This window comes from Bombina bombina, chromosome 4 (assembly GCF_027579735.1).
Source record: "Bombina bombina isolate aBomBom1 chromosome 4, aBomBom1.pri, whole genome shotgun sequence".
Taxonomy (NCBI): Eukaryota; Metazoa; Chordata; class Amphibia; order Anura; family Bombinatoridae; genus Bombina; species Bombina bombina.
The window spans coordinates 1,038,658,613-1,038,686,210 of NC_069502.1; the positions used below are offsets into that span (position 1 = coordinate 1,038,658,613).

The following is a 27,598-nucleotide window of genomic DNA, read 5'->3' on the forward strand; positions in this document are numbered from 1 at the left end:
ATAAAAAAAAGCCCTACCCTACACTAAATTACAAATGGGCCTTTTGGGGGGCATTGCCTCAAAGTAATCAGCTCTTTTACCTGTAAAAAAAAAAGTACAAATCACCCCCCCCAACATTAAAACCCACCACCCACACAACCAACCCTACTCTAAAACCCACCCAATCCCGTCTTAAAAAAACTTAACACTAACCCCTTAAAGATCACCTTACCGGGAGACATCTTCATCCAAGCCGGGCGAAGTGGTCCTCCAGACGGGCAGAAGTCTTCATCCAGATGGCATCTTCTATCTTCATCCATACGGCACGGAGCGGGTCCATCTTCAAGACATCCGATGCAGAGCATCCTCTTCATCCGACGGCTCTTCTCGAATGAAGGTTCCTTTAAATGACGTCATCCAAGATGGCATCCTTTCAATTCCGATTGGCTGATAGAATTCTATCAGCCAATCAGAATTAAGGTAGAAAAAATCCTATTGGCTGATGCAATCAGCCAATAGGATTGAAGTTCAATCCTATTGGCTGTTCCAATCAGCCAATAGAATGCCAGCTCAATCCTATTGGCTGATTGCATAAGCCAATAGGATTTTTTCAACCCTAATTCCAATTGGCTGATAGAATTCTATCAGCCAATCGGAATTGAAGGGACACCATCTTGGATGACATCATTTAAAGGTACCTTCATTTGAGAAGAGCCGTTGGATGAAGAGGATGCTCCGCGTCGGATGTCTTGAAGATGGACCCGCTCCACGCTGGATGGATGAAGAAAGAAGATGCCGTCTGGATTTAGACTTCTGCCCGTCTGAAGGACCACTTCGCCCCGCTTGGATGAAGTCTTCTTCTGGCTTTGTTGAGGACTTCGGCCCGGTAGGGAGTAGGGTTGGTTGTGTGGGTGGTGGGTTTTAATGTTGGGGGGGGTGATTTGTACTTTTTTTTTTACAGGTTAAAGAGCTGATTACTTTGGGGCAATGCCCAGCAAAAGGCCCTTTTAAGGGCTATTTGTAATTTAGTGTAGGGTAGGGCTTTTTTTTTATTTTGGGAGGGGTGTAATTAGTTTAAAATTCTTGTAATTTGTTTATTATTTTCTTTAATTTAGTGGGTTTTTTTTGTACTTTAGATAATTTAATTGTATTTAATTTAGTTAATTTATTTAATTATAGAGTAGTGTTAGGTGTTAGTGTAACTTAGGTTAGGTTTTATTTTACAGGTACTTTTGTATTTATTTTAACTAGGTAGTTATTAAATAGTTAATAACTATTTAGTAACTATTCTACCTAGTTAAAATAAATACAAACTTGCCTGTAAAATAAAAATAAACCCTAAGCTAGATACAATGTAACTATTAGTTATATTGTAGCTAGCTTAGGGTTTATTTTATAGGTAAGTATTTAGTTTTAAATAGGAATAATTTATTAAATGATAGGAATATTTATTTAGATTTATTTCAATTTTATTTAAGTTAGGGGGTGTTAGGGTTAGACTTAGGTTTAAGGGTTAATAGCAGCAGATTAGGGGTTAATACATATAATGTAGGCGGTGGTGGTGTTCGGAGCGGCAGATTAGGGGTTAATAATATAATGCAGGTGTCAGCGATGTCGGGGGCGGCAGATTAGGGGTTAATAAATGTAAGATTAGGGGTGTTTAGACTCGGGGTTCATGTTAGGGTGTTAGGTGTAGACATAAATGTATTTTCCCTATAGGAATCAATGGGGCTGCGTTAGGAGCTAAACACTGCTTTTTTGCAGGTGTTAGTTTTTTTTTCCAGCCGGCTCTCCCCCATTGATTCCTATGGGGAAATCGTGCACGAGCACGTTTAGCCAGCTCACCGCTAACGTAAGCAGCGCTGGTATTGAGGTGAGATGTGGAGCAAAATTTTGCTCTACGCTCACTTTTTTGCGGTTAACGCTGATTCCATCAGCCAATCAGAATTTTCCTACCTTAATTCCGATTGGCTGATAGAATCCTATCAGCCAATCGGAATTCGAGGGACGCCATCTTGGATGACGTCCCTTAAAGGAACCATCATTCGTCTGGAAGTCGTCGGCCAGGATGGATGTTCCGCGTCGGTGGGATGAAGATGGATCCGGAAGAAAGAAGATTGAAGATGCCGCTTGATAGAAGACTTCAGCAGGATGATGGATCTCTTCAGCCCCCCGCTTGGATCAAGACTTCAGCCGGATGATGGATCTCTTCAGCCCGATGATGGACCTCTTCAGCCCCCGCTTGGGCTTGGATGAAGATTTCGGAGCCTCTTCTTGACGGATCGGTGATACCCGGCGTGGTGAAGATAAGGTAGGGAGATCTTCAGGGGCTTAGTGTTAGGTTTATTTAAGGGGGGTTTGGGTTAGATTAGGGGTATGTGGGTGGTGGGTTGTAATGTTGGGGGGGGGTATTGTATGTTTTTTTTACAGGCAAAAGAGCTGAATTCTTTGGGGCATGCCCCGCAAAAGGTCCTTTTAAGGGCTGGTAAGGTAAAAGAGCTTTTCTATTTTTATTTTAGAATAGGGTAGGGCATTTTTTTATTTTGGGGGGCTTTGTTATTTTATTAGGGGGCTTAGAGTAGGTGTAATTAGCTTAAAATTGTTGTAATATTTTTTATAATGTTTGTAAATTATTTTTTTATTTTTTGTAACTTAGTTCTTTTTTTATTTTTTGTACTTTAGTTAGTTTATTTAATTGTATTTATTTGTAGGTATTTGTATGTAATTAATTTATTGATAGTGTAGTGTTAGGTTTAATTGTAGATAATTGTAGGTATTTTATTTAATATATTTATTGATAGTGTAGTGTTATGTTTCATTGTAACTTAGGTTAGGATTTATTTTACAGGTAATTTTGTAATTATTTTAACTAGGTAGCTATTAAATAGTTATTAACTATTTAATAGCTATTGAACCTGGTTAAAATAAATACAAAGTTACCTGTAAAATAAATATTAATCCTAAAATAGCTACAATATAATTATAATTTATATTGTAGCTATATTAGGGTTTATTTTACAGGTAAGTATTTAGCTTTAAATAGGAATAATTTATTTAATAAGAGTTAATTTATTTTGTTAGATAAAAATTATATTTAACTTAGGGGGTGTTAGTGTTAGGGTTAGACTTAGCTTTAGGGGTTAATAAATTTATTAGAGTAGCGGTGAGGTCTGGTCGGCAGATTAGGGGTTAATACTTGAAGTTAGGTATCGGTGATGCTAGGGAGGACAGATTAGGGGTTAATACTATTTATTATAGGGTTATTGAGGCGGGAGTGAGGCGGATTAGGGGTTAATAACTTTATTATAGTAGCTGTGAGGTCCGGTCGGCAGATTAGGGGTTAATAATTGTAGGTAGGTGGCAGCGACATTGGGGGCGGCAGATTAGGGGTTAATAAATATAATATAGGGGTCGGTGGTGTTAGGGGCAGCAGATTAGGGGTACATAGGGATAATGTAGGTTGCGGCGGTGTGCGGTCGGCAGATTAGGGGTTAAAAAAAATTAGAGTGGCGGCAAAGGGGGGGCCTCGGTTTAGGGGTACATAGGTAGTTTATGGGTGTTAGTGTACTTTAGAGCACAGTAGTTAAGAGCTTTATGAACCGGCGTTAGCCCAGAAAGCTCTTAACTCCTGGCTTTTCTCTGCGCCTGGAGTTTTGTCGTTAGATTTCTAATGCTCACTTCAGCCAAGACTCTAAATACCGGCGTTAGAAAGATCCCATTGAAAAGATAGGATACGCAATTGGCGTAGGGGGATCTGCGGTATGGAAAAGTCGCGGCTGCAAAGTGAGCGTTAGACCATTTCCTGACTGACTCTAAATACCAGCGGGCGGCCAAAACCAGCGTTAGGAGCCCCTAACGCTGGTTTTGACGGCCAACGCAGAACTCTAAATCTAGTCATAAGATAGCTACAATATAACTAATAGTTACATTGTATCTATCTTAGGGTTTATTTTTATTTTACAGGCAACTTTGTATTTATTTTAACTAGGTACAATAGTTATTAAATAGTTATTAACTATTTAATAGCTACCTAGTTAAAATAAGTACAAATTTACCTGTAAAATAAATCCTAACCTAAATTACAATTACACCTAACACTACACTATAATTAAATAAATTACCTAAACTAACTACAATTAACTACAATTAAATTAAATAAACTAAAGTGCGAAAAATAAAAAACACTAAATTACAGAAAAGAAAAATAATTACAAGAATTTTAAACTAATTACACCTACTCTAATCCCCCTATTAAAATAAAAAAGCCCCCCAAAATAAAAAAATTCCCTACCCTATACTAAATTACAAATAGCCCTTAAAAGGGCCTTTTGCGGGGCATTGCCCCAAAGTAATCAGCTGTTTTACCTGTAAAAAAAAATACAATACCCCCCAACATTAAAACCAACCACCCACACACCCAACCCTACTCTAAAACCCACCCAATCCCCCCTTAAAAAAAACTAACACTACCCCCTTGAAGATCACCCTACCTTGTGACATCTTCACCCAGCCGGGCACAAGTGGACCTCCAGAGGGGCAGAAGTCTTCATCCGATCCGGGCAGAAGAGGTCCTCCAAGCGGCAGAAGTCTTCATCCAGACGGCATCTTCTATATTCATCCATCTGGAGCGGAGCGGGTCCATCTTCAATCCAGCCGACACGGAGCATCTTCTTCAAACGAAGTCCAAGCGAAGAATGAAGGTTCCTTTAAATGACGTCATCCAAGATGGCATCCCTTGAATTCCGATTGGCTGATAGGATTCTATCAGCCAATCGGAATAAAGGTAGGAAAAATCCTATTGGCTGATGCAATCAGCCAATAAAATTGAGGTTGCATTCTATTGGCTGATTGGAACAGCCAATAGAATGCGAGCTCAATCCTATTGGCTGATTGGATCAGCCAATAGGATTTTTCCTACCTTAATTTCGATAAGGGACGCCATCTTGGATGACGTCATTTAAAGGAACCTTCATTCTTCGCTTGGACTTCGTTTGAAGAGGATGCTCCGTGTCGGCTGGATTGAAGATGGACTCGCTCTGCTCCGGATGGATGAAGATAGAAGATGCCGTCTGGATGAAGACTTCTGCCGCTTGGAGGACCTCTTCTGCCCGGATCGGATGAAGACTTCTGCCCCTCTGGAGGTCCACTTGTGCCCGGCCGGGTGAAGACGTCTCAAGGTAGGGTGATCTTCAAGGGGGTAGTGTTAGGTTTTTTAAGGGGGGATTGGGTGGGTTTTAGAGTAGGGTTGGGTGTGTGGGTGGTGGGTTTTAATGTTGGGGAGTATTGTATTTTTTTTTACAGGTAAAAGAGCTGATAACTTTGGGGCAATGCCCAGCAAAAGGCCCTTTTATGCACTATTTGTAATTTAGTATAGGGTAAGGAATTTTTTTATTTTGGGGGGCTTTTTTATTTTATTAGGGGGATTAGAGTAGGTGTAATTAGTTTAAAATTCTTGTAATTATTTTTTTATTTTCTGTAATTTAGTGTTTTTTATTTTTCGTACTTTAGTTTATTTAATTTAATTGTAGTTAATTGTAGTTAGTTTAGGTAATTTATTTAATTATAGTGTAGTGTTAGGTGTAATTGTAATTTAGGTTAGGATTTATTTTACAAGTAAATTTGTACTTATTTTAACTAGGTAGCTATTAAATAGTTAATAACTATTTAATAACTATTGTACCTAGTTAAAATAAATACAAACTTGCCTGTAAAATAAAAGTAAACCCTAAGCTAGATACAATGTAACTATGGGGCCTATCTATCAAGCTCCGAATGGAGCTTGATGCCCTGTGTTTCTGGCGAGCCTGCAGGCTCGCCAGAAACAGCAGTTATGAAGCAGCGGTCACAAAGACCGCTGCTCCATAACCTGTCCTGCTCAGAGTACGATCGGGTTGATTGACACCCCCTGCTGGCGGCCCATTGATTCCTATGGGGAAATCGTGCACGAGCACGTTTCGCCAGCTTACCGCTACCGTAAGCATCGCTGGTATTAAGGTGAGATGTGGAGCTAAATTTTGCTCTACACTCACCTTTTTGCGGCTAACGCTGGGTTTGTAAGAACCTGTAATACCTGTGTTGTCTTAAGAGAGCGTTAAAAAAAAAATGCTCGTTAGCAACGCACCCCTGTTACCGCTAAACTCGTAATCTCGCAGATACTTTTTCTAAATTTTACAAGTTTGATGTGTTTTCTTTGGCTGAAGAAGCTTTCAGGAAAAAGGTTTTGCAGGCTGTGGTGCCCTCAGATTAGGGTCCACCTCTTTCTTGTCCCCTCCCGTTATTCCTTCAGTGTCCTCTGGAGCTTGGGTATTGTTTTCCCAACAGTAAGGAATGAAGTCGTTGACTCTCCCTGTCTTATGGAAAGAAAACAAACTGTATGCTTACCAGATAAATTCCTTTCTTTCTTATGACGAGTCCACGGATTTCATCCTTACTTATGGGATTACGCCTCCTGTTCAGCAGAAAGTGGCAAAGAGCACCACAGCAGAGCTGTATATATAGCTCCTCCTTTCCTTCCCCCCCAGTCATTCTCTTAGCCTGTGTCAGTGATAGGAAGAGGTAATGTGAGGTGTTAGTTTAGATTCTTCAATCAAGAAGTTTTTTATTTTAAAATGGTGCCAGTGAGTACTATTTGTCTCAGGGAGAAATCGTCAGTCTATAACTGATGTTGATGATCTTAGCAAACGTTATCTAAGATCCTTTCTGGTTCCTACAGAGCAACTGAAGGTAGTGTAAAGAAAAATCTTCAGTGTGGAGAACAGTGTCATGCTACAAGCAGCATTGAGGTATGTTCAGTCTTTTGTTTCTCGGGAGACTTGTTACATCAGAACAGGCTGACAATATTCCCTAGCTGGGGAAGGGTAATCAGTATGCACTATAGGAGAAATGGTGTACCTGGAATTCCCTGTTATTCTGCTTATTTAATAGTGTGCTGGTATGTCACTTTAAATTTTTATATTTTGGCTGACGCTGGGAGATGCGGTTAGACTATCGTTATACTGCTGGCTGACAGTAGCACTGTGATGCGCTTACTGCGCTTTGTGTGTTTATACTGGGGCACATGGCTAATTTACGGAGGACCGACATGCTTGTTTTCTTCTCTACCCATGCGGGTCTCGGTTAGGCTAGAGTTACGCCCACGGTGGGCGGGGCCTATTTTCGCGCGCTCAGTCACGCAGTGTGTTTTCTGGATCTGCAACAAGGTCCTGAGGCTTCGGTGGGGCCTAGCTCTGTTTGATAATCGTAGGGTACAGAGAGGCTGAGAACGTTCCTTCAGTGTGATCTGGGGGCAGGTAGGCGCCGCAGCAGAGCTGTGGCGAGGTGCAGGGGCCTGAATTAATATACATAATAAATCTGAGAAAACGTTTTGTCAAAATTTATATAAATTGATATATAATATATCCTAACAAGTGGTTATATTGTTAAGCTATTTGGGGCACATAAGGGCATTGTTTATTGCCAAAAACATTGTTTTGTCTCATAACAGAAAAATTGTTGCGCTTTTATTATTTAAAGGCGCAGTACATGTTTAGTTTTTAATAGATGTTTTGACTTCATTGTGCAATATATCAAGCATAAAACGACTATTATTGCTATTGCTAGTCTGTTTAACATGTCTGAACTTGAGGAAACTTCTTGTTCTATGTGTTTGGATGCCATTGTGGAACCCCCACTTTCTTTTTGTCCCTCATGTACTGAAAGGGCCTTACAATGTAAAGAGCGAATTTTCTTTAAGGAAAATATGTCTAAAGATGCTTCTCAGTCTGATGAGAATCAGGGTATGCCGCTACTGTCTCCCCAAGCGTCACAACCTTTAACGCCCACCCAAGCGACGCCGGGTTCTTCAACCGCGTCTACTTTATTTACTCTGCAGGATATGGCTGCAGTTATGTCATCTACCCTTACAGAGGTGTTATCTAAGTTGCCAGTGTTACAGGGCAAACGCAGCAGGACAGAAGTCAATTTAAATACTGCGACTTCTGATGCCTTGTTGGATATTTCCGATGTACCCTCACAGGGACCTGATTTGGGGGTCAGGGAACTTCTGTCTGAAGGGAAGCTTTCCGATTTGGGAAGTATGTTACCTCAGACAGACACGGACGTCATGTCCTTTAGATTTAAACTTGAACACCTCCACATGTTGCTTCGAGAGGTCTTAGCGACTGGATTACTGTGACTATTGTGGTACCACCAGAGAAATCGTGTAAGATGGACAAATACTTAGAGGTGCCTGCTTACTCTGATGTTTTTCCGGTTCCTAAGAGAATCTCGGAAATTATTACACGGGAATGGGAAAGACCGGATATCCCGTTCTCACCTTCTCCTAATTTTAAGAAAATGTATCGGGTGGAGGGACCTATATCGACCCTGGCTAAGCGTACAACTATTTCTATTGAGGACAGTTGTGCTTTCAAAGACCCTATGGATAAGAAGTTGGAGGGTCTTCTAAAAAAGTTATTTATTCATCAGGGTTTCCTTTTACAACCAACAGCCTGCATTGTACCAGTTACCACTGCAGCGGCTTTCTTGTTTGATGCCTTAGAAGAGTCTCTTAAGACTGAGACTCCTTTAGAGGAAATTCTAGATAGAATTAAGGCTCTTAAACTGGCTAATTCTTTTATTACGGATGCTGCCTTTCAGATTGCCAAATTGGCGGCTAAGAATGCCGGATTTGCCATTTTAGCTTGTAGAGCGTTATGGTTAAAGTCTTGGTCTGCTGATGTGTCATCTAAGTCAAAACTTTTGGCTATTCCTTTCAAAGGGAAAACCCTATTTGGGCCTGACTTGAAAGAAATCATCTCTGACATCACGGGAGGTAAGGGTCATCTCCTTCCTCAGGATAAAGCAGCTAAACTAAATGGTAAACAAAATAATTTTCGTTCCTTTCGGAACTTCAAAGGAGTCCCCGCTTCTTCTTCCGCTAAACAGGTGCACAAGCCAAGGCCATCTGGAGACCCAACCAGGCTTGGAACAAAGGTAAACAACCCAAGAAGCCCACTGCTGTTCCCAAGACAGCATGAAAGGGCGGCCCCCGATCCGGGACCGGATCTAGTAGGGGGCAGACTTTCTCTCTTTTCCCAGGCTTGGGTAAGAGATGTTCAGGACCCCTGGACACTGGAAATCGTGTCCCAAGGGTATCAACTGGAATTCAAAAATTCTCTCCCAAGGGGGAGGTTTCTTCTTTCACGATTGTCTGTAGACCAGATAAAAAGAGAGGCATTCTTACATTGTGTAAAAGACCTCTTTACTATGGGAGTAATTCATCCCGTTCCAATACTGGAACAGGGGCAGGGGTTTTACTCAAATCTTTTCGAGGTTCCCAAAAAAGAGGTAACGTTCAGATCCATTTTAGATCTCAAGAGTCTAAGCAAGTTTCTCAGAGTCCCATCCTTCAAGATGGAGACTATTCGTACAATTCTACCATTGATCCAGGAGGGTCAATATATGACTACCGTGGACTTGAAGGATGCATATCTTCATATTCCTATCCACAAGGATCATCATCAGTTCCTAAGGTTTGCCTTCCTGGACAAACATTTTCAGTTCGTGGCTCTTCCCTTTGGGTTGGCCACAGCACCCAGGATCTTCACGAAGGTTCTAGGGTCCCTTCTGGCAGTTCTCAGGCCGCAGGGTATTGCAGTGGCGCCTTATCTAGACGATATTCTGATCCAGGCATCGTCTTACCATCTGACAAAGTCTCATACAGACATGGTTCTGTCCTTTCTGAGGACTCACGGGTGGAAAGTGAGTCTAGAAAAGAGTTTGTTAATTCCACAGACCAGGGTTCCCTTCCTGGGAACTCTAATAGATTCCATATCCATGAAAATTTTCTTGACAGAGGTCAGAAACTTAAATATTATGAATACATGCCGAGCCCTTCAGTCCAATCCTCGGCCATCAGTGGCTCAGTGCATGGAAGTAATTGGATTGATGGTGGCGGCAATGGACATCATTCCGTTTGCTCGTTTTCATCTCAGACCGCTACAACTGAGCATGCTCAGGCAGTGGAATGGAGATTATGCAAATTTGTCTCATCAGATAGATCTGGATCAGGAGACAAGAGACTCTCTTCTTTGGTGGTTGTCGCTGGATCATCTTTCCCAAGGGACGTGCTTCCGCAGACCCTCATGGGTGATAGTGACAACGGACGCCAGCCTACTAGGTTGGGGTGCAGTCTGGAATTCCCTGAAGGCTCAGGGTGTGTGGACTTGGTCAGAGTCTCTTCTTCCAATCATTATTCTGGAATTGAGAGCAATATTCAATGCGCTTCAGGCTTGACCTCAGTTGGCTTCGGCCAAATTCATCCGTTTTCAGTCGGACAACATCACGCCTGTGGCCTACATTAATCATCAGGGAGGAACAAGAAGTTCCTTAGCTATGACAGAAGTATCCAAGATAATTCGATGGGCGAAGGCTCACTCTTGTTATCTGTCAGCAATCTACATTCCAGGAGTGGACAACTGGGAAGCGGACTTTTTAAGCAGACAGACGTTTCATCCGTGGGAGTGGGAACTCCATCCAGAGGTCTTTGCCACCCTGATTCTCAAATGGGGCAGACCGGCATTGGATCCGACCTCTGGTTAATTTTCTAAATGTTCCCCAATTGCCCCCAAAATTTAGTGTTAGTTTTCTTTTTTTTTTTTTTTTTTAAATGTAGCATTTAAAAAAAAACAAAAAAAAAAAACTGCACTAAGCAGTTTTTGTGGGCTTAAGTTTTTGACTGTGGGGTGTTAGAAAAGTCCCTTTACATTGTGGTCTATGGAAACTGTGTGTTCACAGTAAATATTTATGTATATGCTTATATACATATATATTTATGTACATATATATTTACATTTGCTGCCCATCGCTGCGTAACTTACCACCTTTGCTGTGCTAGTTCTCATGCCATATCTCGCCGCATGAGAACGAGGCTTCCATTGGGGCCTATGGAAGCACGCATTGCACCTAACTTTAAATACCAGCGCATATTTACTTTAGCGAAATCGATATTTTGCACTCCACTTGTAATCTGAGCCTGAGTCTGTAAAATTGGAACTGTAAGCTACGAAAGTGGCTGACAGCTAAAAGTAGTTTACTGCTCCATTTTAGTACCAGGTTTCCATGAAAAAATATTGTGCAATGCGTTGTCATTTTGTGTATGTGTAAGTTAAAGTTGTGTTAACGGTTCCATCCAACGTCGGATTTCTTGAAAATCGTGCCAAAACTAGTTTGTTGATATACGGAGGATCCGTGTCGTGACGTAAACACAAGTCACGTGAGCGCTAACAGCTGACCGGTGTGAGACGCCAGGAACACAGCGTTAAGGAACCAGAGCGTGTACTGCAGCTCAAGCAGGTTAAAAAGCAAAAATGATCCTGTGGACGGTAAGGGGCCTATCTATCAAGCTCCGAATGGATGCCCCGTGTTTCTGGCGAGCCTGCAGGTTCGCCAGAAACAGCAGTTATGAAGCAGCGGTCACGAAGAGCGCTGCTCCATAACCTGTCCGCCTGTTCTGAGCAGGCGGACAGACATCGCCGGAAATCAACCCGATCGTGTTGATTGACACCCCCTGCTGGTGGCCCATTGGCCGCGAGTCTGCAGGGGGCGGCATTGCACCAGCAGCTCTTGTGAGCTGCTGGTGCAATGCTGAATACGGAGAGCGTATTGCTCGCTGTATTCAGCGAGGTCTGGCGGACCTGATCCGCACTGTCGGATCAGGTCCGCCAGACTTTCTTAAATAGGGGCCTATGTCTCTACTTTAAGGTAAAACAAATTACCTGGTTTCTACGTTCTCTCTGCACTTCAATGTATGGGCTGTTATAAAGTTTAAGACGGTACTTTTGCTAAGGTCCAAAAGTGGGCGTTTTCTTCTTTTTTCTTTTTTGCACGTTTACGCCTAAGTTATACTACATTGGATTTGGATGTGAATTGTGCTATATAGCATACGTACATAAAATTGTGAGTGGCATATAAAGAGACTTTCTATGGTGGTATACAATTGGCCTTTTCTCTAAAGATACAAAGTATTATCATTCTGTGTATAAATACATTAGAAGTTATGTATGTATGGTGTACTTTATATCTTTATACAACAGTTAGCTATACTTTGTATACACAATAGTGTTTAACCTCAGTCAATTGTTTTTAGGATGTTTAAATAGGAGACGTCCATTTCTCATATATTTTTTTATTGATTTGCACTATATGATAAATAAATAATTTTATTGGTAAAGGTGACGTTTCTTCTTCCACAAAAATTTGATTGTATTAATGTCTGTAAACATTCTTATTTTTCTGCCCTTAAGTATCCCTTAATTTAAGATAACTTAAGCTCACTTTGCAGCGCCCTCCTAAAATCCTATTTTTTGTATTTCACGTCTAAACACACTTAGAGGAAGGTGTGTTTTTTAGTTGGGTGTGATATCAGTATTTGGGCTTGCGCAATACTATACATTCATTTTTTCATAATTTTTTGATAACCCTACCCTACACTATAAATTTACGTTTAACGTCTGCGCTCCTTAACTGTGATCACCTCTAGAGAGAAAGAAAAACAAAGATGCATTCAATTCATTAAAAAAAAATATGAAAAATGTTTTATTTAATGGAAAAACAAAAATTTTTTTTTTGTTTTATTAATTTTTTTAGATTTATTGATATGCTTAATATTTAGTACTGTCTGTGGTTACTTCCCTAGGCAAAGGCCTAGTTGGAATTATGGAGATATGTACTTGATTATATTTTTAGATGTAAATACATATCGATATTTAAATAGGAACATAACTCCAACTAGTCTTATACGTGGGCCACAATAAATATTACAAATAACAATAACATTTATAAAGTAAAACACTTGTATTGTTTGAAAACTTAAATTTTTTTAGTGGAAAAGACGCCTCAAAAAACTTAATTTTACATTGCTGAGCATGACGTAATGTTTGAGACTTTGTCGACAGCCTCTGACAGTTTTTTAACTGTTTGCGCTATCAATGGAAACCTGGTATAAATTTGGGTTTTTCGGCTTCTATTATTTTCTATGAGCCGTGTAATTCTTTTTTGGCAGCTGGAGCCTGGAAAATGCACCATTGTAAACTGTTGATAAGTGTAATGGCTTCTGAAAACAGTTTTTTTGTTTATGACCTTGCAAATATCCAATTGAGGCTCAATGGAAATGAGCCCTAAGTTGGGTGTTCCAGACTGATGAAGTGAGCTGTCTGTAAAGGGGTCATGATCTTCTTTCTTTATGTTTTAAAAAAATTTAAATATCAGCCAAAAGCAAAGCAACAAGCCACACTGTTACTCCAAATAGTAAAGCAGAACTGAAGCCAGCATGAAGCAATAGGAAACCTATGGCAACTACTAGAAGCCTCTATCAACTCTGGGCAAGAATAAAGCATATATACCAACAGTACATAAATATAACACTATAACAATGTAAAACAAAATATTTTTTTTGTAGTATATTATAACCACGGAGCCTCACAATATATTATAACTGGATTATATGTAGTAATTTGTGGTGAAGTTGTTCCATTTAGAAAAATTAAAAAAAAATATCTGGGTATCATGGAAACAGAAAAAAATAACTAGATTTAAAGTAGAGACATATGGGTATGACTCACACAGAATGTGAACATATTAATAAACTATAGCTTTATTCTAGCAACATCTCATGTATTATAATGATAGTTGCTAATTATCACCAAGATTACAAGTTGTGCGCTAAACCTGGTGGGTAAATAACACAACAAAATTAGCGGTATCGCACTCTCCATAGCGCTGCCATTACAAGTTACTGAAAAACCTTCTTTAGTTGTGCGATATGGTGCGATAAGCTCCATACCGCACAAAACGCAAGGCCTGACTTTACGTGCTTGAGCACGCTTTCCCCCATTGACATCAATGAAGAGACAGTGTTAGAAATAGACTAAAACCTCCATCCGTGGAATGGCGATCGCCGAAATGCAATCCCTATGGATGTCTATGGGGAAAAGAAAATTTATTATAAATCTCACACCCTAACATAAACCTACCTAGTCTAAATACCCCTAATCCACCACCCCCGACATCGCTGACACTAAATAAACTTATTAACCCCTTATCCGCCACACACCTGCATAGCTAACACCTAAATAATCCAATAACCCCTAAACCGCCGCCCCCGACATCACAGACAATAAATAAACCTACTAACCCCTAAACCGCCAGCCCCCCATATCGCTACTCCTATAATAAAGTTATTAACCCCTGAACCATCGTCCCCCCACATTGTTAATACTAAACCTATTAACCCCTAAACCGCCAGCCCCCCACATCGAAAATCACTAAATTAAACTATTAACCCCTAAACCTAACACTCCCTAATTTTAAATTAAATTTAAAATATAACTATTTTAAAATAAATAAAAACTTACCTGTGAAATAAAAAAAATATAAGATTAAACTATAAATAAACCTAACATAACTATTTTAATAAAATAAACTACAAATAAAAAAAACTAAATTACAAGATTAAAATAACCTAACACTACAAAAAAATTAAAATTGCAAATTTAAAAAAACCTAACACTAGGAAAAAATCTGAAAAATCTAAGATTACAAAAAAAAACCCCACTAAAATTACGAAGAATAAAAAAATACTAAGATTACAAAAAATAATAAATAAAATGATCCAAAATAATAAAAATTACACCTAATCTAATAGCCCTATAAAAACAAAAAAGCCCCCCAAAATAAAAACACCCCCTAACCAAACAATGGACTACCAATAGCCCTTAAAAGGGCCTTTTGTAGGGCATTGCCCTAAGTTAAACAGCTTTTCACATAAAAAATGACAAAGTCCCCCATAACAGTAAACCCCCCAAAATAAAAAAACCTAAGTCTAAAAAAACCTAAGCTACACATTGCCCCTAAAGGGCTGATTTCAACAGCCAATAGGATTTAAACAGCTTTCATCTTATTGGCTGATTTGAATTTTTCAGCCAATAGGAATGCAACGGTACCCCAATATAAAAGGGGTACCTTGCATTCAAGCTTCAGTGTGCGGCGGTCAATTGCATGAAGAGGACATACCGCGCTGGATGGCGCCGCTGGTCCTGGACAGCTCTGCGCTGCCACATGCTCTGCGCCACTGGGATGAAGATAGAAGATGCCCCCACAAAAGAGGAAGATGTCGCCGCCTGGACTTCTTGTCGCCTGGATGAAGATGGATGTCCCGACTTCAGGAACTGTGAGTAGATTTCCTGGGGTTATTGTTAGGTTTTTTTTTTAGGTGTTTTTTTTTTTAGATTAGGGCTTTTTTATTTTAATGGGCAGTAAAAGAGCTGATTGCAAAAGAGCTGAATGCCCTTTTAAGGGCAATGCCCATACAAATGTCCCTTTAGGGGCAATGGGTAGCTTAGGTTTTTTTAGACTTACCGCTAGATTTAGAGTTCTGCGGCCAAAGGGGTGCGTTAGCTACGCATGCCTTTTTTCCCCCGCACCTTTTAAATACCGCTGGTATTTAGAGTTCACAGAAGGGCTGCGTTAGGCTCCAAAAAGGGAGCGTAGAGCATAATTTACCGCCACTGCAACTCTAAATACCAGTGGTGCTTACGGACGCGGCCAGCTTCAAAAACGTGCTCGTGCACAATTCCCCCATAGGAAACAATGGGGCCGTTTGAGCTGAAAAAAAACACCTGCAAAAAAGCAGCGTTCAGCTCCTAACGCAGCCCCATTGTTTCCTATGGGGAAACACTTCCTAAGTCTGCACCTAACACCCTAACATGAACCCCGAGTCTAAACACCCCTAGCCTTACACTTATTAACCCCTAATCTGCCGCCCCCACTATCGCTGACCCCTGCATATTATTATTAACCCCTAATCTTCCGCTCCGTACACCACCGCAACCTACATTATCCCTATGTACCCCTAATCTGCTGCCCCTAACACCGCCGACCCCTATATTATATTTATTAACCCCTATTCTGCCGCCCCCAACGTCGCCGCCACCTACCTACAATTATTAACCCCATTAACACTACACTATCAATAAATTAATTACATACAAATACCTACAAATAAATACAATTAAATAAACTAACTAAAGTACAAAAAATAAAAAAAGAACTAAGTTACAAAAAATAAAAAATTAATTTACAAACATTATAAAAATATTACAACAATTTTAAGCTAATTACACCTACTCTAAGCCCCCTAATAAAATAACAAAGCCCCCCAAAATAAAAAAATGCCCAACCCTATTCTAAAATAAAAACAGAAAAGCTCTTTTTACCTTACCAGCCTCTCTTTTGCCTGTAAAAAAAACATACAATACCCCCCCCAACATTACAACCCACCACCCACATACCCCTAATCTAACCCAAACCCCCCTTAAATAAACCTAACACTAAGCCCCTGAAGATCACCCTACCTTGTCTTCACCACGCCGGGTATCACCGATCCGTCCAGAAGAGGGTCCGAAGTCTTCATCAAAGCCCAAGCGGGGGCTGAAGAGGTCCATCATCGGGCTGAAGTCTTGATCCAAGCGGGCGCTGAAGAGATCCATCATCCGTCTGAAGTCTTGATCCAAGTGGGGGCTGAAGAGATCCATCATCCGGCTGAAGTCTTCTATCAAGCAGCATCTTCAATCTTCTTTCTTCCGGATCCATCTTCATCCCGCCGACGCGGAACATCCATCCTGGCCAACGACTTCCCGACGAATGACGGTTCCTTTAAATGACGTCATCCAAGATGGCGTCCCTCGAATTCCGATTGGCTGATAGGATTCTATCAGCCAATCGGAATTAAGGTAGGAAAATTCTGATTGGCTGATGGAATCAGCCAATCAGATTCAAGTTCAATCCGATTGGCTGTTCCGATCAGCCAATAGAATGCAAGCTCAATCTGATTGGCTGATTCCATCAGACAATCAGAATTTTCCTACCTTAATTCCGATTGGCTGATAGAATCCTTGAATATTGAAGATGCCGCTTGATAGAAGACTTCAGCCGGATGATGGATCTCTTCAGCCCCCGCTTGGATCAAGACTTCAGCCCGATGATGGATCTCTTCAGCGCCCGCTTGGATCAAGACTTCAGCCCGATGATGGACCTCTTCAGCCCCCGCTTGGGCTTGGATGAAGATTTCGGAGCCTCTTCTGGACGGATCGGTGATACCCGGCGTGGTGAAGATAAGGTAGGGAGATCTTCAGGGGCTTAGTGTTAGGTTTATTTAAGGGGGGTTTGGGTTAGATTAGGGGTATGTGCGTGGTGGGTTGTAATGTTGGGGGGGTATTGTATGTTTTTTTTTTACAGGCAAAAGAGCAGAATTCTTTGGGGCATGCCCCGCAAAAGGCCCTTTTAAGGGCTGGTAAGGTAAAAGAGCTTTTCTATTTTTATTTTAGAATAGGGTAGGACATTTTTTTTATTTTGGGGGGCTTAGAGTAGGTGTAATTAGCTTAAAATTGTTGTAATATTTTTATAATGTTTGTAAATATTTTTTTATTTTTTGTAACTTAGTTCTTTTTTTATTTTTTGTACTTTAGTTAGTGTATTTATTTGGATTTAATTTATTTATTGATAGTGTAGTGTTAGGTTTAATTGTAGATAATTGTAGGTATTTTATTTAATTAATTTATTGATAGTGTAGTATTAGGTTTAATTGTAACTAAGGTTTGGATTTATTTTACAGGTAATTTTGTAATTATTTTAACTAGGTAGCTATTAAATAGTTATTACCTATTTAATAGCTATTGTACCTGGTTAAAATAAATACAAAGTTGCCTGTAAAATAAATATTAATCCTAAAATAGCTACAATATAATTATAATTTATATTGTAGCTATATTAGGGTTTATTTTACAGGTAAGTATTTAGCTTTAAATAGGAATCATTTATTTAATAAGAAATAATTTATTTCGTTAGATAAAAATTATATTTAACTTAGGGGGGTGTTAGTGTTAGGGTTAGACTTAGCTTTAGGGGTTAATAAATTTAATAGAGTAGCGCTGAGGTCCGGTCAGCAGATTAGGGGTTATTACTTGAAGTTAGGTGTCGGTGATGTTAGGGAGGGCAGATTAGGGGTTAATACTATTTATTATAGGGTTATTGAGGCGGGAGTGAGGCGGATTAGGGGTTAATAACTTTATTATAGTAGCGTGAGGTCCGGTCGGCAGATTAGGGGTTAATAATTTTAGGTAGGTGGCGGTGACGTTGGGGGCGGCAGATTAGGGGTTAATAAATATTATGTAGGGGTCGGCGGTGTTAGGGGCAGCAGATTAGGGGTAAATAGGGATAACGTAGGTTGCGATGGTGTGCAGTCGGCAGATTAGGGGTTAACATTTTTTATTAGAGTGGCGGCAATGTGGGGGGGCCTCGGTTTAGGGGTACATAGGTAGTTTATGGGTGTTAGTGTACTAACAGTAGTTAAGAGCTTTATGAACCGGCGTTAGCCCAGAAAGCTCTTAACTCCTGGCTTTTTGCTGCGGCTGGAGTCTTGTCGTTAGAGTTCTAACGCTCACTTCAGCCAAGACTCTAAATACCAGCGTTAGGAAGATCCCATTGAAAAGATAGGATACGCAAATGGCGTAGGGGGATCTGCGGTATGGAAAAGTCGCGGCTGCAAAGTGAGCGTTAGACTCTTTCCTGACTGACTCTAAATACCAGCGGGCAGCCAAAACCAGCGTTAGGAGCCCCTACTGCTGGTTTTGACGGCTAACGCAGAACTCTAAATCTAGGCGTTAGTTTTTATTTTTATTTTGAGTGGTTAGTTGGTTTGGGGAGTTTACTGTTAGGGGGGATTTTGTCATTTTTTAATGTTAAAGAGCTGTTTAATAATTAAGAAGAGCATGAGGACAGATAGCTCAGCATGCTAATGCACTGTGGCTGAGCTCTGTAGCAACCCAAGGGTTGCAGGTTTGATCCCCGGCAAGGTCCACTCAGCTTTCATCCTTCTGAGGTTGATAAAATGAGCAGTGCCTTGAGACCCTTACAGGTGATTAGCTGCGCTTTACAAGTATACAATACAAATAAATGGTGCTTACATTTTTTGTTAAAAGATGGGTGCTTTACAGAGCACAGAGACTTAAAGGGACGGTCTACACCAGAATTTTTTTATGTTTAAAAAGATAGATAATCCTTTTATTACCCATTCCCCAATTTTGCATAACTAACACAGTTATACAGGGAGTGCAGAATTATTAGGCAAATGAGTATTTTGACCACATCATCCTCTTTATGCATGTTGTCTTACTCCAAGCTGTATAGGCTCGAAAGCCTACTACCAATTAAGCATATTAGGTGATGTGCATCTCTGTAATGAGAAGGGGTGTGGTCTAATGACATCAACACCCTATATCAGGTGTGCATAATTATTAGGCAACTTCCTTTCCTTTGGCAAAATGGGTCAAAAGAAGGACTTGACAGGCTCAGAAAAGTCAAAAATAGTGAGATATCTTGCAGAGGGATGCAGCACTCTTAAAATTGCAAAGCTTCTGAAGCGTGATCATCGAACAATCAAGCGTTTCATTCAAAATAGTCAACAGGGTCGCAAGAAGCGTGTGGAAAAACCAAGGCGCAAAATAACTGCCCATGAACTGAGAAAAGTCAAGCGTGCAGCTGCCAAGATGCCACTTGCCACCAGTTTGGCCATATTTCAGAGCTGCAACATCACTGGAGTGCCCAAAAGCACAAGGTGTGCAATACTCAGAGACATGGCCAAGGTAAGGAAGGCTGAAAGACGACCACCACTGAACAAGACACACAAGCTGAAACGTCAAGACTGGGCCAAGAAATATCTCAAGACTGATTTTTCTAAGGTTTTATGGACTGATGAAATGAGAGTGAGTCTTGATGGGCCAGATGGATGTGCCCGTGGCTTGATTGGTAAAGGGCAGAGAGCTCCAGTCCGACTCAGACGCCAGCAAGGTGGAGGTGGAGTACTGGTTTGGGCTGGTATCATCAAAGATGAGCTTGTGGGGCCTTTTCGGGTTGAGGATGGAGTCAAGCTCAACTCCCAGTCCTACTGCCAGTTTCTGGAAGACACCTTCTTCAAGCAGTGGTACAAGAAGAAGTCTGCATCCTTCAAGAAAAACATGATTTTCATGCAGGACAATGCTCCATCACACGCGTCCAAGTACTCCACAGCGTGGCTGGCAAGAAAGGGTATAAAAGAAGAAAATCTAATGACATGGCCTCCTTGTTCACCTGATCTGAACCCCATTGTGAACCTGTGGTCCATCATCAAATGTGAGATTTACAAGGAGGCAAAACAGTACACCTCTCTGAACAGTGTCTGGGAGGCTGTGGTTGCTGCTGCACGCAATGTTGATGGTGAACAGATCAAAACACTGACAGAATCCATGGATGGCAGGCTTTTCAGTGTCCTTGCAAAGAAAGGTGGCTATATTGGTCACTGATTTGTTTTTGTTTTGTTTTTGAATGTCAGAAATGTATATTTGTGAATGTTGAGATGTTATATTGGTTTCACTGGTAAAAATAAATAATTGAAATGGGTATATATTTGTTTTTTGTTAAGTTGCCTAATAATTATGCACAGTAATAATCACCTGCACACACAGATATCCCCCTAAAATATCTATAACTAAAAACTACTTCCAAAACTAATCAGCTTTGATATTAATGAGTTTTTTGGGTTCATTGAGAACATGGTTGTTGTTCAATAATAAAATTAATCCTCAAAAATACAACTTGCCTAATAATTCTGCACTCCCTGTATTAATCCACTTTTTACGTCTGTGATTACCTGTATATAAGCCTCTGCAAACTGCCCCCTTATTTCATTTCTTTTGACAGACTTGCATTTTAGCCAATCAGTGCTGACTCCTAGGTAACTCCACAGGCATGAGCACAATGTTATAGATATGGCATACATGAACTAGGGCCCTTTAGTTGTGAAAAATGTCAAATTGCATTCAGATAAGAGGTGGTCTTCAAAAGCTAAGAAATTAGCATATGAGCCTACCTAGGTTTAGCTTTCAACTAAGAATACCAAGGGAACAAAGCAAAATTGATGATAAAAGTAAATTGGAAAGTTGTTTGAAATTACATGCCCTATCTGAATCATGAAAGTGTATTTTTGACTAGACTGTCCCTTTAATATAGCAGATTTATTAAATATATTTCATGCTAGATACCACTAAACAGAATACAAATGTTACCTGACACAAAGTCCTATACTCCTATCATAAAAAGATGCTTAAAAGAAAATTAAGCTTTTGGGGTATATTTATTATAGTGTGGACGGACATGATACAATGTAGCGTATCATGTCTGCCGCACATCGATAAATGCCAACAGGATACGCTGTCAGCATTTAACATTGCACAAGCAGTTCTTGTGAACTGCTGGTGCAATACCGCCCCCTGCAGATTCGCCGCTGCTAGCAGGGGGTGTCAATCAACTTGATCGTATTCAATCAGGTTGATTTCTGTCCACGGCCTCAGAGTAGGCAGACAAGTTATGGATCAGCGGTCTTTAGACTCGCCTGAAACACAGGGCATCAACACAGGGCATCAACACAGGGCATCAAGCTCCATACGGAGATGATAAATTGACCCCTAAGTGTCATTTTTTTGGGTGTACATAGCAAATAGGTAAATAACTGCATAATAGTCTTTATTTCCTAAATATTTCAAACATAAATTTTATGGTTCCATATTTAGCATCAGTTCACTTTCCCAAAATACCAGAATTTAGGATTGTATATCTCTCATCTTCTGTAATTGTATAGTTTACACTGTGCCAACATTTGTGTAAGAAAAACATCTTTGTAGGCGATTTGTTGGCATCATTTTTTTCCTATAAAATATGTATCTGGCAGGAGACAAGGGAACAGTTTAGAGGGAATATTGAATCACATGAATTTTTAAACGGACCAGGATCTTTGGGCAGTTTAGGGTATATACCAGTAATATGGTTTGAGCTAGCTACTTCTAAGCATATGTGTATCACATATTAGAAATCTATGTTAATTATCAGGATTCATAAAACTGATCTGATGGATTGCAGTGCTGCCCTCTAGTGAAATATATCAGGACTGCACATTTTATTCTACTGTGTCTCATTCTGTAGCTGACCAATTTATATACTGTGTATAAGTTCATTTTATAGGTTCCTTTATTATGTGTTTTGTTTGGTTTTCAACACTTTATAACTGAAATCCAATATGTGTGTATATGTCAAGCTATGTACATGCACAAGCAAGTGAATCTTTTTACATTCTAATTATTTGTGTTCACTGGCTATTTAAGCAATGGACCATTCAATGTAGCTCCTCATTTCAAAAGGTTGGACACCAGTATTATGTGCCATAACATACTTATGTAAAAACAAACTACGGTGATTCTCAGAAGGGACAAAAACTGGATTATTGATCCATTTTATAAAATAGAATCTTTGCACTTCACATTCACATTCACTTACTGTATGTTAGTTCTAAGCTTTATTAGTTCTAAATACAATACTATAAACTGAACTAGATTTTTTTGGCTAAATATTTAAAAATAATGTTTTTGGGGTTTTAGGTCTAACTGGATTGCCCAAAATGTTTGGAAAGAAAAAGAAGAAGATTGAGATTTCGGGGCCTTCCAACTTTGAACACAGGGTTCACACTGGATTCGATCATAAAGAACAAAAGTTTATCGGCCTTCCTCAGCAATGGCACAGTTTGCTCGCAGACACCGCCAATAGACCCAAGCCTATGGTGGATCCATCCTGTATTACACCCATCCAGCTTGCTCCTATGAAGGTATCATATTAAACTGCTAAATGTCTCTTACTTTAATTACACCAAGCCATTTCTGCATTAGAGTGCACATTTAAAGGGACAGCAAAGTCAAAATTTAACTAGAACTGATTGGCTAGGGCATGAGATTTTAAACAACTTTCCAATTGAATTCTATTATAAATTTTGCTTCATTCCCTTGCTATCCTTTGTTAAAGAATAATCCTAGGGGAGTTAATGAGTGTGCATGTGTTGGAAGCCATCTGGCAGCAGAGTTTACAACATTTTTATAGCAATGTTATTCATAGTTACAAATACTGCTGTCACAGGCTGCTTAAGACACTTGCATGCTGCTAAGCTCTTATCAGCCAACCTAGGTTTAGGCTTCAGCAAACAATACCAAGAGAACAAAGCAAATTTGATAATAGAAGTAAATTGGAAAGTTGTTGAAAATTGTGTTCTATCTAAATCATGGAAGTTTAATTTTGAGTTTTCTGTCCCTTTAAAAAAATGACATTTCAAAACCAATCACAGAAACAGTGAAATTGCTAAAATATGTATAATTATAACACACCAATATTTTATACAGTGGTAAATTGTATATAAGGGGATATAACTGAAATAGAAGAGCACTCTGCTCTTGGGTACAGTCATTAGAAATATTAGCATATACTGGTGATACCTTTAATGGTTAACCAAGAAAAGTTTGGGTCCGAAAAGGTGCCTTAACTTACCTATCAAAGTGCTGTAATAGTTGAAAAATAACATGCCCCAATACATGTGAGCATGTCATTTTAAGACTATCAACCCCCTACAGTAGAACTGTAGCTCAGGACCTTTGGAGCACTGCAGAAACCGTTGCTAATCCAATCAGCAGCAGTTTCCACTTGGGACCAGCAGTACTCCGAGTGGTACTTTTACTGTGTGTTTAACTCTGTTTCAGATGGTACAGATAGTAGTATAGGGTCAATAGTATATAGGATATAAAACTTGTAACAACCAGCGTTATCAGCATTAAATAGATTTTTACAGCTTTAAAGGGGTAGCAAATATTATTTGAAAGTTTGCAGCATTCAAATCATTACTATAAATAAGCAGTGTCCAGCGGCAGCCAGAGCTAGCAGCTGCAGGGCAATGTTAAAAGTAATTGTTTTGTATTATTTCAGTAAAAGATAAATACTGTATCAATAGTACAATGTATATTTATAGCAATGATTTGAATGCTGCAATAACTGTCCCTTGTTTTATGCTCTGTAGATATCACAAATCATTTAGCTCTTTTTAGTTGTTTTGTTTAACTCCAGGCCATTACATTCTTCTTTTTTTGGTTTGGATGTCATGCCAGTTCATGACTGAGTAGAGCAGTTTTAAAAACAAGAGCCTGCACCGTGTACGTTTGAAAGCAATAAGCAAGGAACCTGTGGTTTCCTGGTCAAAATGAGAAAATTCCCAAATTTCCACTCCTACTTAACTTTCCTCAACATTCTGGAAGTTATGGAAAGTGAAATAATTTACAGTGTAAAATCTTGTATGTGCCAAAAAGCAAGCGCTTATTAAATCCATAATAAACAAAGCCATCTCTCGGTCCCACTTCACTTTCTGTCAACCAGTCTCCATACTCTTACTTTATCCTCCAAACATTACAATATTTAGCTAATAGTTCATTTACACACACCAAGCAACCGGCTCTTTAACCAGATCATGACCAATAAGGCTTCTGCCTAAAACACTCAAAAGAAATTACACTAACAATGGTTAGTAATGATCTAGATATTGTTAAAACAAATATCCACTTCTCTCGTTATTCTTCTAGACCTTTTTGACACAATTTACATGGCTGACCATCACCAATTTTTACAGTCTTTACTATTTGTCATCTCAGATACAGCGGTTTCATGCTTTGCTTCCAGCTCATTCCCCCATTTACAATGAGTCCACTGATCCTCTACCACTCTCAGTAGTTGTACCACAAGGCTCAATCTCTAAACACCTTTCTTTTGTAAACTTAAATGTCTCTATATATTCTGTCACCTCTGTGCTGATAACACTAAAATCCATCTTCTCCGGACATCACACCCTCCTCCTTACTCAAACAGGCCACAAACTGTCTTTCTGAGATTTCCTTATGGCTCTTTTAATAGGACATACAACTTCACTCATACTGGAAGATACTGTACTCACATCTACTCTGGTTCACTGTCTTGGAGTGATGTTTGACTTTGTACTGTCCTTGACTCTTATCTATTTAACATTGCTAGTTCAGTCTAACATAAATTACAGCACCATACTTCTTAATGGCCTTCCCAAGACCCATTTGTCCTCTCACCAGTTTTTGTCAGTATTTCAGCCAGACTGATTAAGCTAAGTTCACTAACTTCATTAAACAGATCTCTCTGGCCTTCCCTGAACTGGCTTCCATTACCCTACAGAAAGAAATTTCAAATACTTACGCTAACATGTAAAACACTAAGCAATCCTGTATTAGAAGCAATTTACATACTCATTTTCTTCATAAATGGAAAGAGTCCACAGCTGCATTCATTACTGTTAGGAAATGAGAACCTGGCCACCAGGAGGAGACAAAGACACTCCAGGCAAAGGCTTAAATACTCCTCCTACTTCCCTCATCCCCCAGTCATTCTTTGCCTTTCGTCCCAGGAGGTTGGCAGAGAAGTGTCAGAATTTAATTGTCTCTTATGGAGGGTAGTACTCTTCGACATAGGACGGGAGTTTTTAGTAATCCTGTCAGTCTCTCAGTGAAGGCTTGGATGAAAGTTAGAGTCCGGAGACACAGGAAGAGTCTTTCTGCGAAACCATCCGACTCATTTTAACAACTCCACAAGCAATCAGCGTTGTCAAACTTCGCTTCGCTGCCTGCTTCCTTCTCTCAAGTCCATGGCAGAGGCAAGGCTACTATCCGTCACACTTGAAGGGCCGTGTTCCTGTTCCACGGTGTAGATTCTGGTAAGATTGTTTCATTTTACTTCTTCATGATTGTACTGTAACTCATTTGTTCCTGCAAACTCACATGAAAAATACAGGGTCTCAGTGGGACTCCTTTAGTATCTTGGAATCAAGGGTTAATATCTCCTGAGGGGGATTATTGAACAGGGTTTTTTTTTAATCATGTTTGTTATGGGATTCAATCTGTTTATGTGTAGTGTTAACTGGGCTTGTGGATTTTTGGAACATAACGGACTTTCGAATTATGTAACCTTACGGTTGGGTGCGCTATTTTATTGGACTGTACGGTTCACCTTGTGACCGGGGGTGTGTTTACATACTGGTCTCCCATTTCTGCATTCCTGATTGTGTGGCGACGGAGAATTCTAGTCCGCTGGTGTCTGGTTCATAGGAGGTGATGAGTGTCCCAGCCATTGTGGGTGTCAGGTGCCATTTAAATTGTTTTATTTATAGTCCATTTTTTGTATCCTTTATCCAGTTATGGAGGATGCTGATGTTGAGATTGTTCATTTTTCTGATTCAAATTCTTTGTCCTGTGATGAATGTGAATTGGCCCCATTGACTCAGGCCAGTCAGTTATGTTCTTTAGGCAATCCTAGAGTGCCTTGTTCCTCGGGCTCTGGGATTCAAGGGACTGCTGAGCCATCCGCCTCGGGGGGCCTGTACTCCGGGAGGCGAGTTACCTACCACTCCCTACTACTACTACACATGCAGGTAACCCAGGTTATGTGTTTTCCTCCTCGGAGGGTGGATTGTTCCCCCCGTAAGTTGAGGCACATTTTTGCTTTTACATACTTTTGGCGCTTGCTCGTCTACAAAGTCCAGATGTTTATTTGCGATTGTGCTCGTACCTGATTGCCCCAGGTCTCTCGGCCACTGGAGGGCATGTGCAGTTCCCTGCGGGTGTAACTGTTCCTGAGTGTTGTGCCTTTCGTTATAGACTGGCTCGCCTTCATGTTTTACTCACACGTTTTTGAGCTGTTTGGGACCCTATACTTCTCGGTTATGGGACTCATCAGTCTCCACCTTCGAATGGCTCACCTCGTTAGACATGGGAGGATGAAGTAATCTCCTTTAAGTCTTGTTATGGAGATCCTTCCCAGTTTTGTTGGAAGAACACGGTTTCCGTTAGGCTGGTCCTGCGTATCTTTCTGTTCTTCTTGGGCGTTAACCCTCGGGTTGCCTGTTATTTTATTTTATCCAGTTAGGATGAATGTTATTTTCTTTTTCATACTATGTTTCCTGCGTGAACTTAAAAATCTCTGGGATCGATACTCAGTTTACTTCTACGGAAGTTGTTCGGGACTCATGTTTGTTAGTCCCATGTTTGTCTGTTTTTCTTCCTCCCTCTCTGAGGGCAGATTTAGCCAGCTTGGCAGTTATGACCCTGGTTGCAGGCTGGTCCTGCTTGGGTTCAGATCTTCTGTCTCACGGCTTATTCAGACACGTGGGGTCTATTATACCTTGCTGGTCAGGTTGGGGTGCCGAGTGCTCTTAACATTATTTATGTTCTTGTTATTTGTTTTACAAGTTTCAGCTAAGCATTCTCAAAAGGACTTGTGGGTCTGTGGGGCACTCAGGATTGTTTCAGTCCTAAATAGCCGTCTCTCTGGTTACTAGGTCAGTGAATTTTGCTACGTCACTCTCTGTTGTTTCTGATACCCTCGGAACCTAAAGTATTCCTTCCCACGTGGTGGAAAAATTAGAGGGATTAGCGCCTCTTTCCCCGGGCAGGCGGTGTTGCTTTAGGTAAATGTCCTTTTTGGATTTGTTCCTTTAGTGGTTCTCTTCTTCATTGAGACCTCTTGGATTGTCCGTTTTTCCTTTTGGATGGGTTGCCTTCGGGGGACTTGGATTCCCTTCGGGAATTGGTTGTTCCTTTTTTGGGACATTAGACAGTGAGGTCCTTTTGGGGTCCGGTTAGGGGTCCTTTCCTGGTGTTGGGAATGCTCT

At 40.2% G+C, this 27,598-nt stretch overlaps 1 protein-coding gene across 1 annotated transcript in view; it reads left to right on the forward strand.

The window, feature by feature from the left end:
- The first annotated feature begins 22,501 nt into the window (after positions 1–22,501).
- Positions 22,502–27,598, forward strand: part of PAK5 (p21 (RAC1) activated kinase 5) — a 306,571-nt gene continuing 301,474 nt past the window's right edge. Inside the window, exon 1 of the mRNA XM_053712157.1 lies at positions 22,502–22,705. Within this exon, the coding sequence (XP_053568132.1) occupies positions 22,502–22,705 (204 nt within the window). The remainder of the gene's footprint in view (positions 22,706–27,598) is intronic.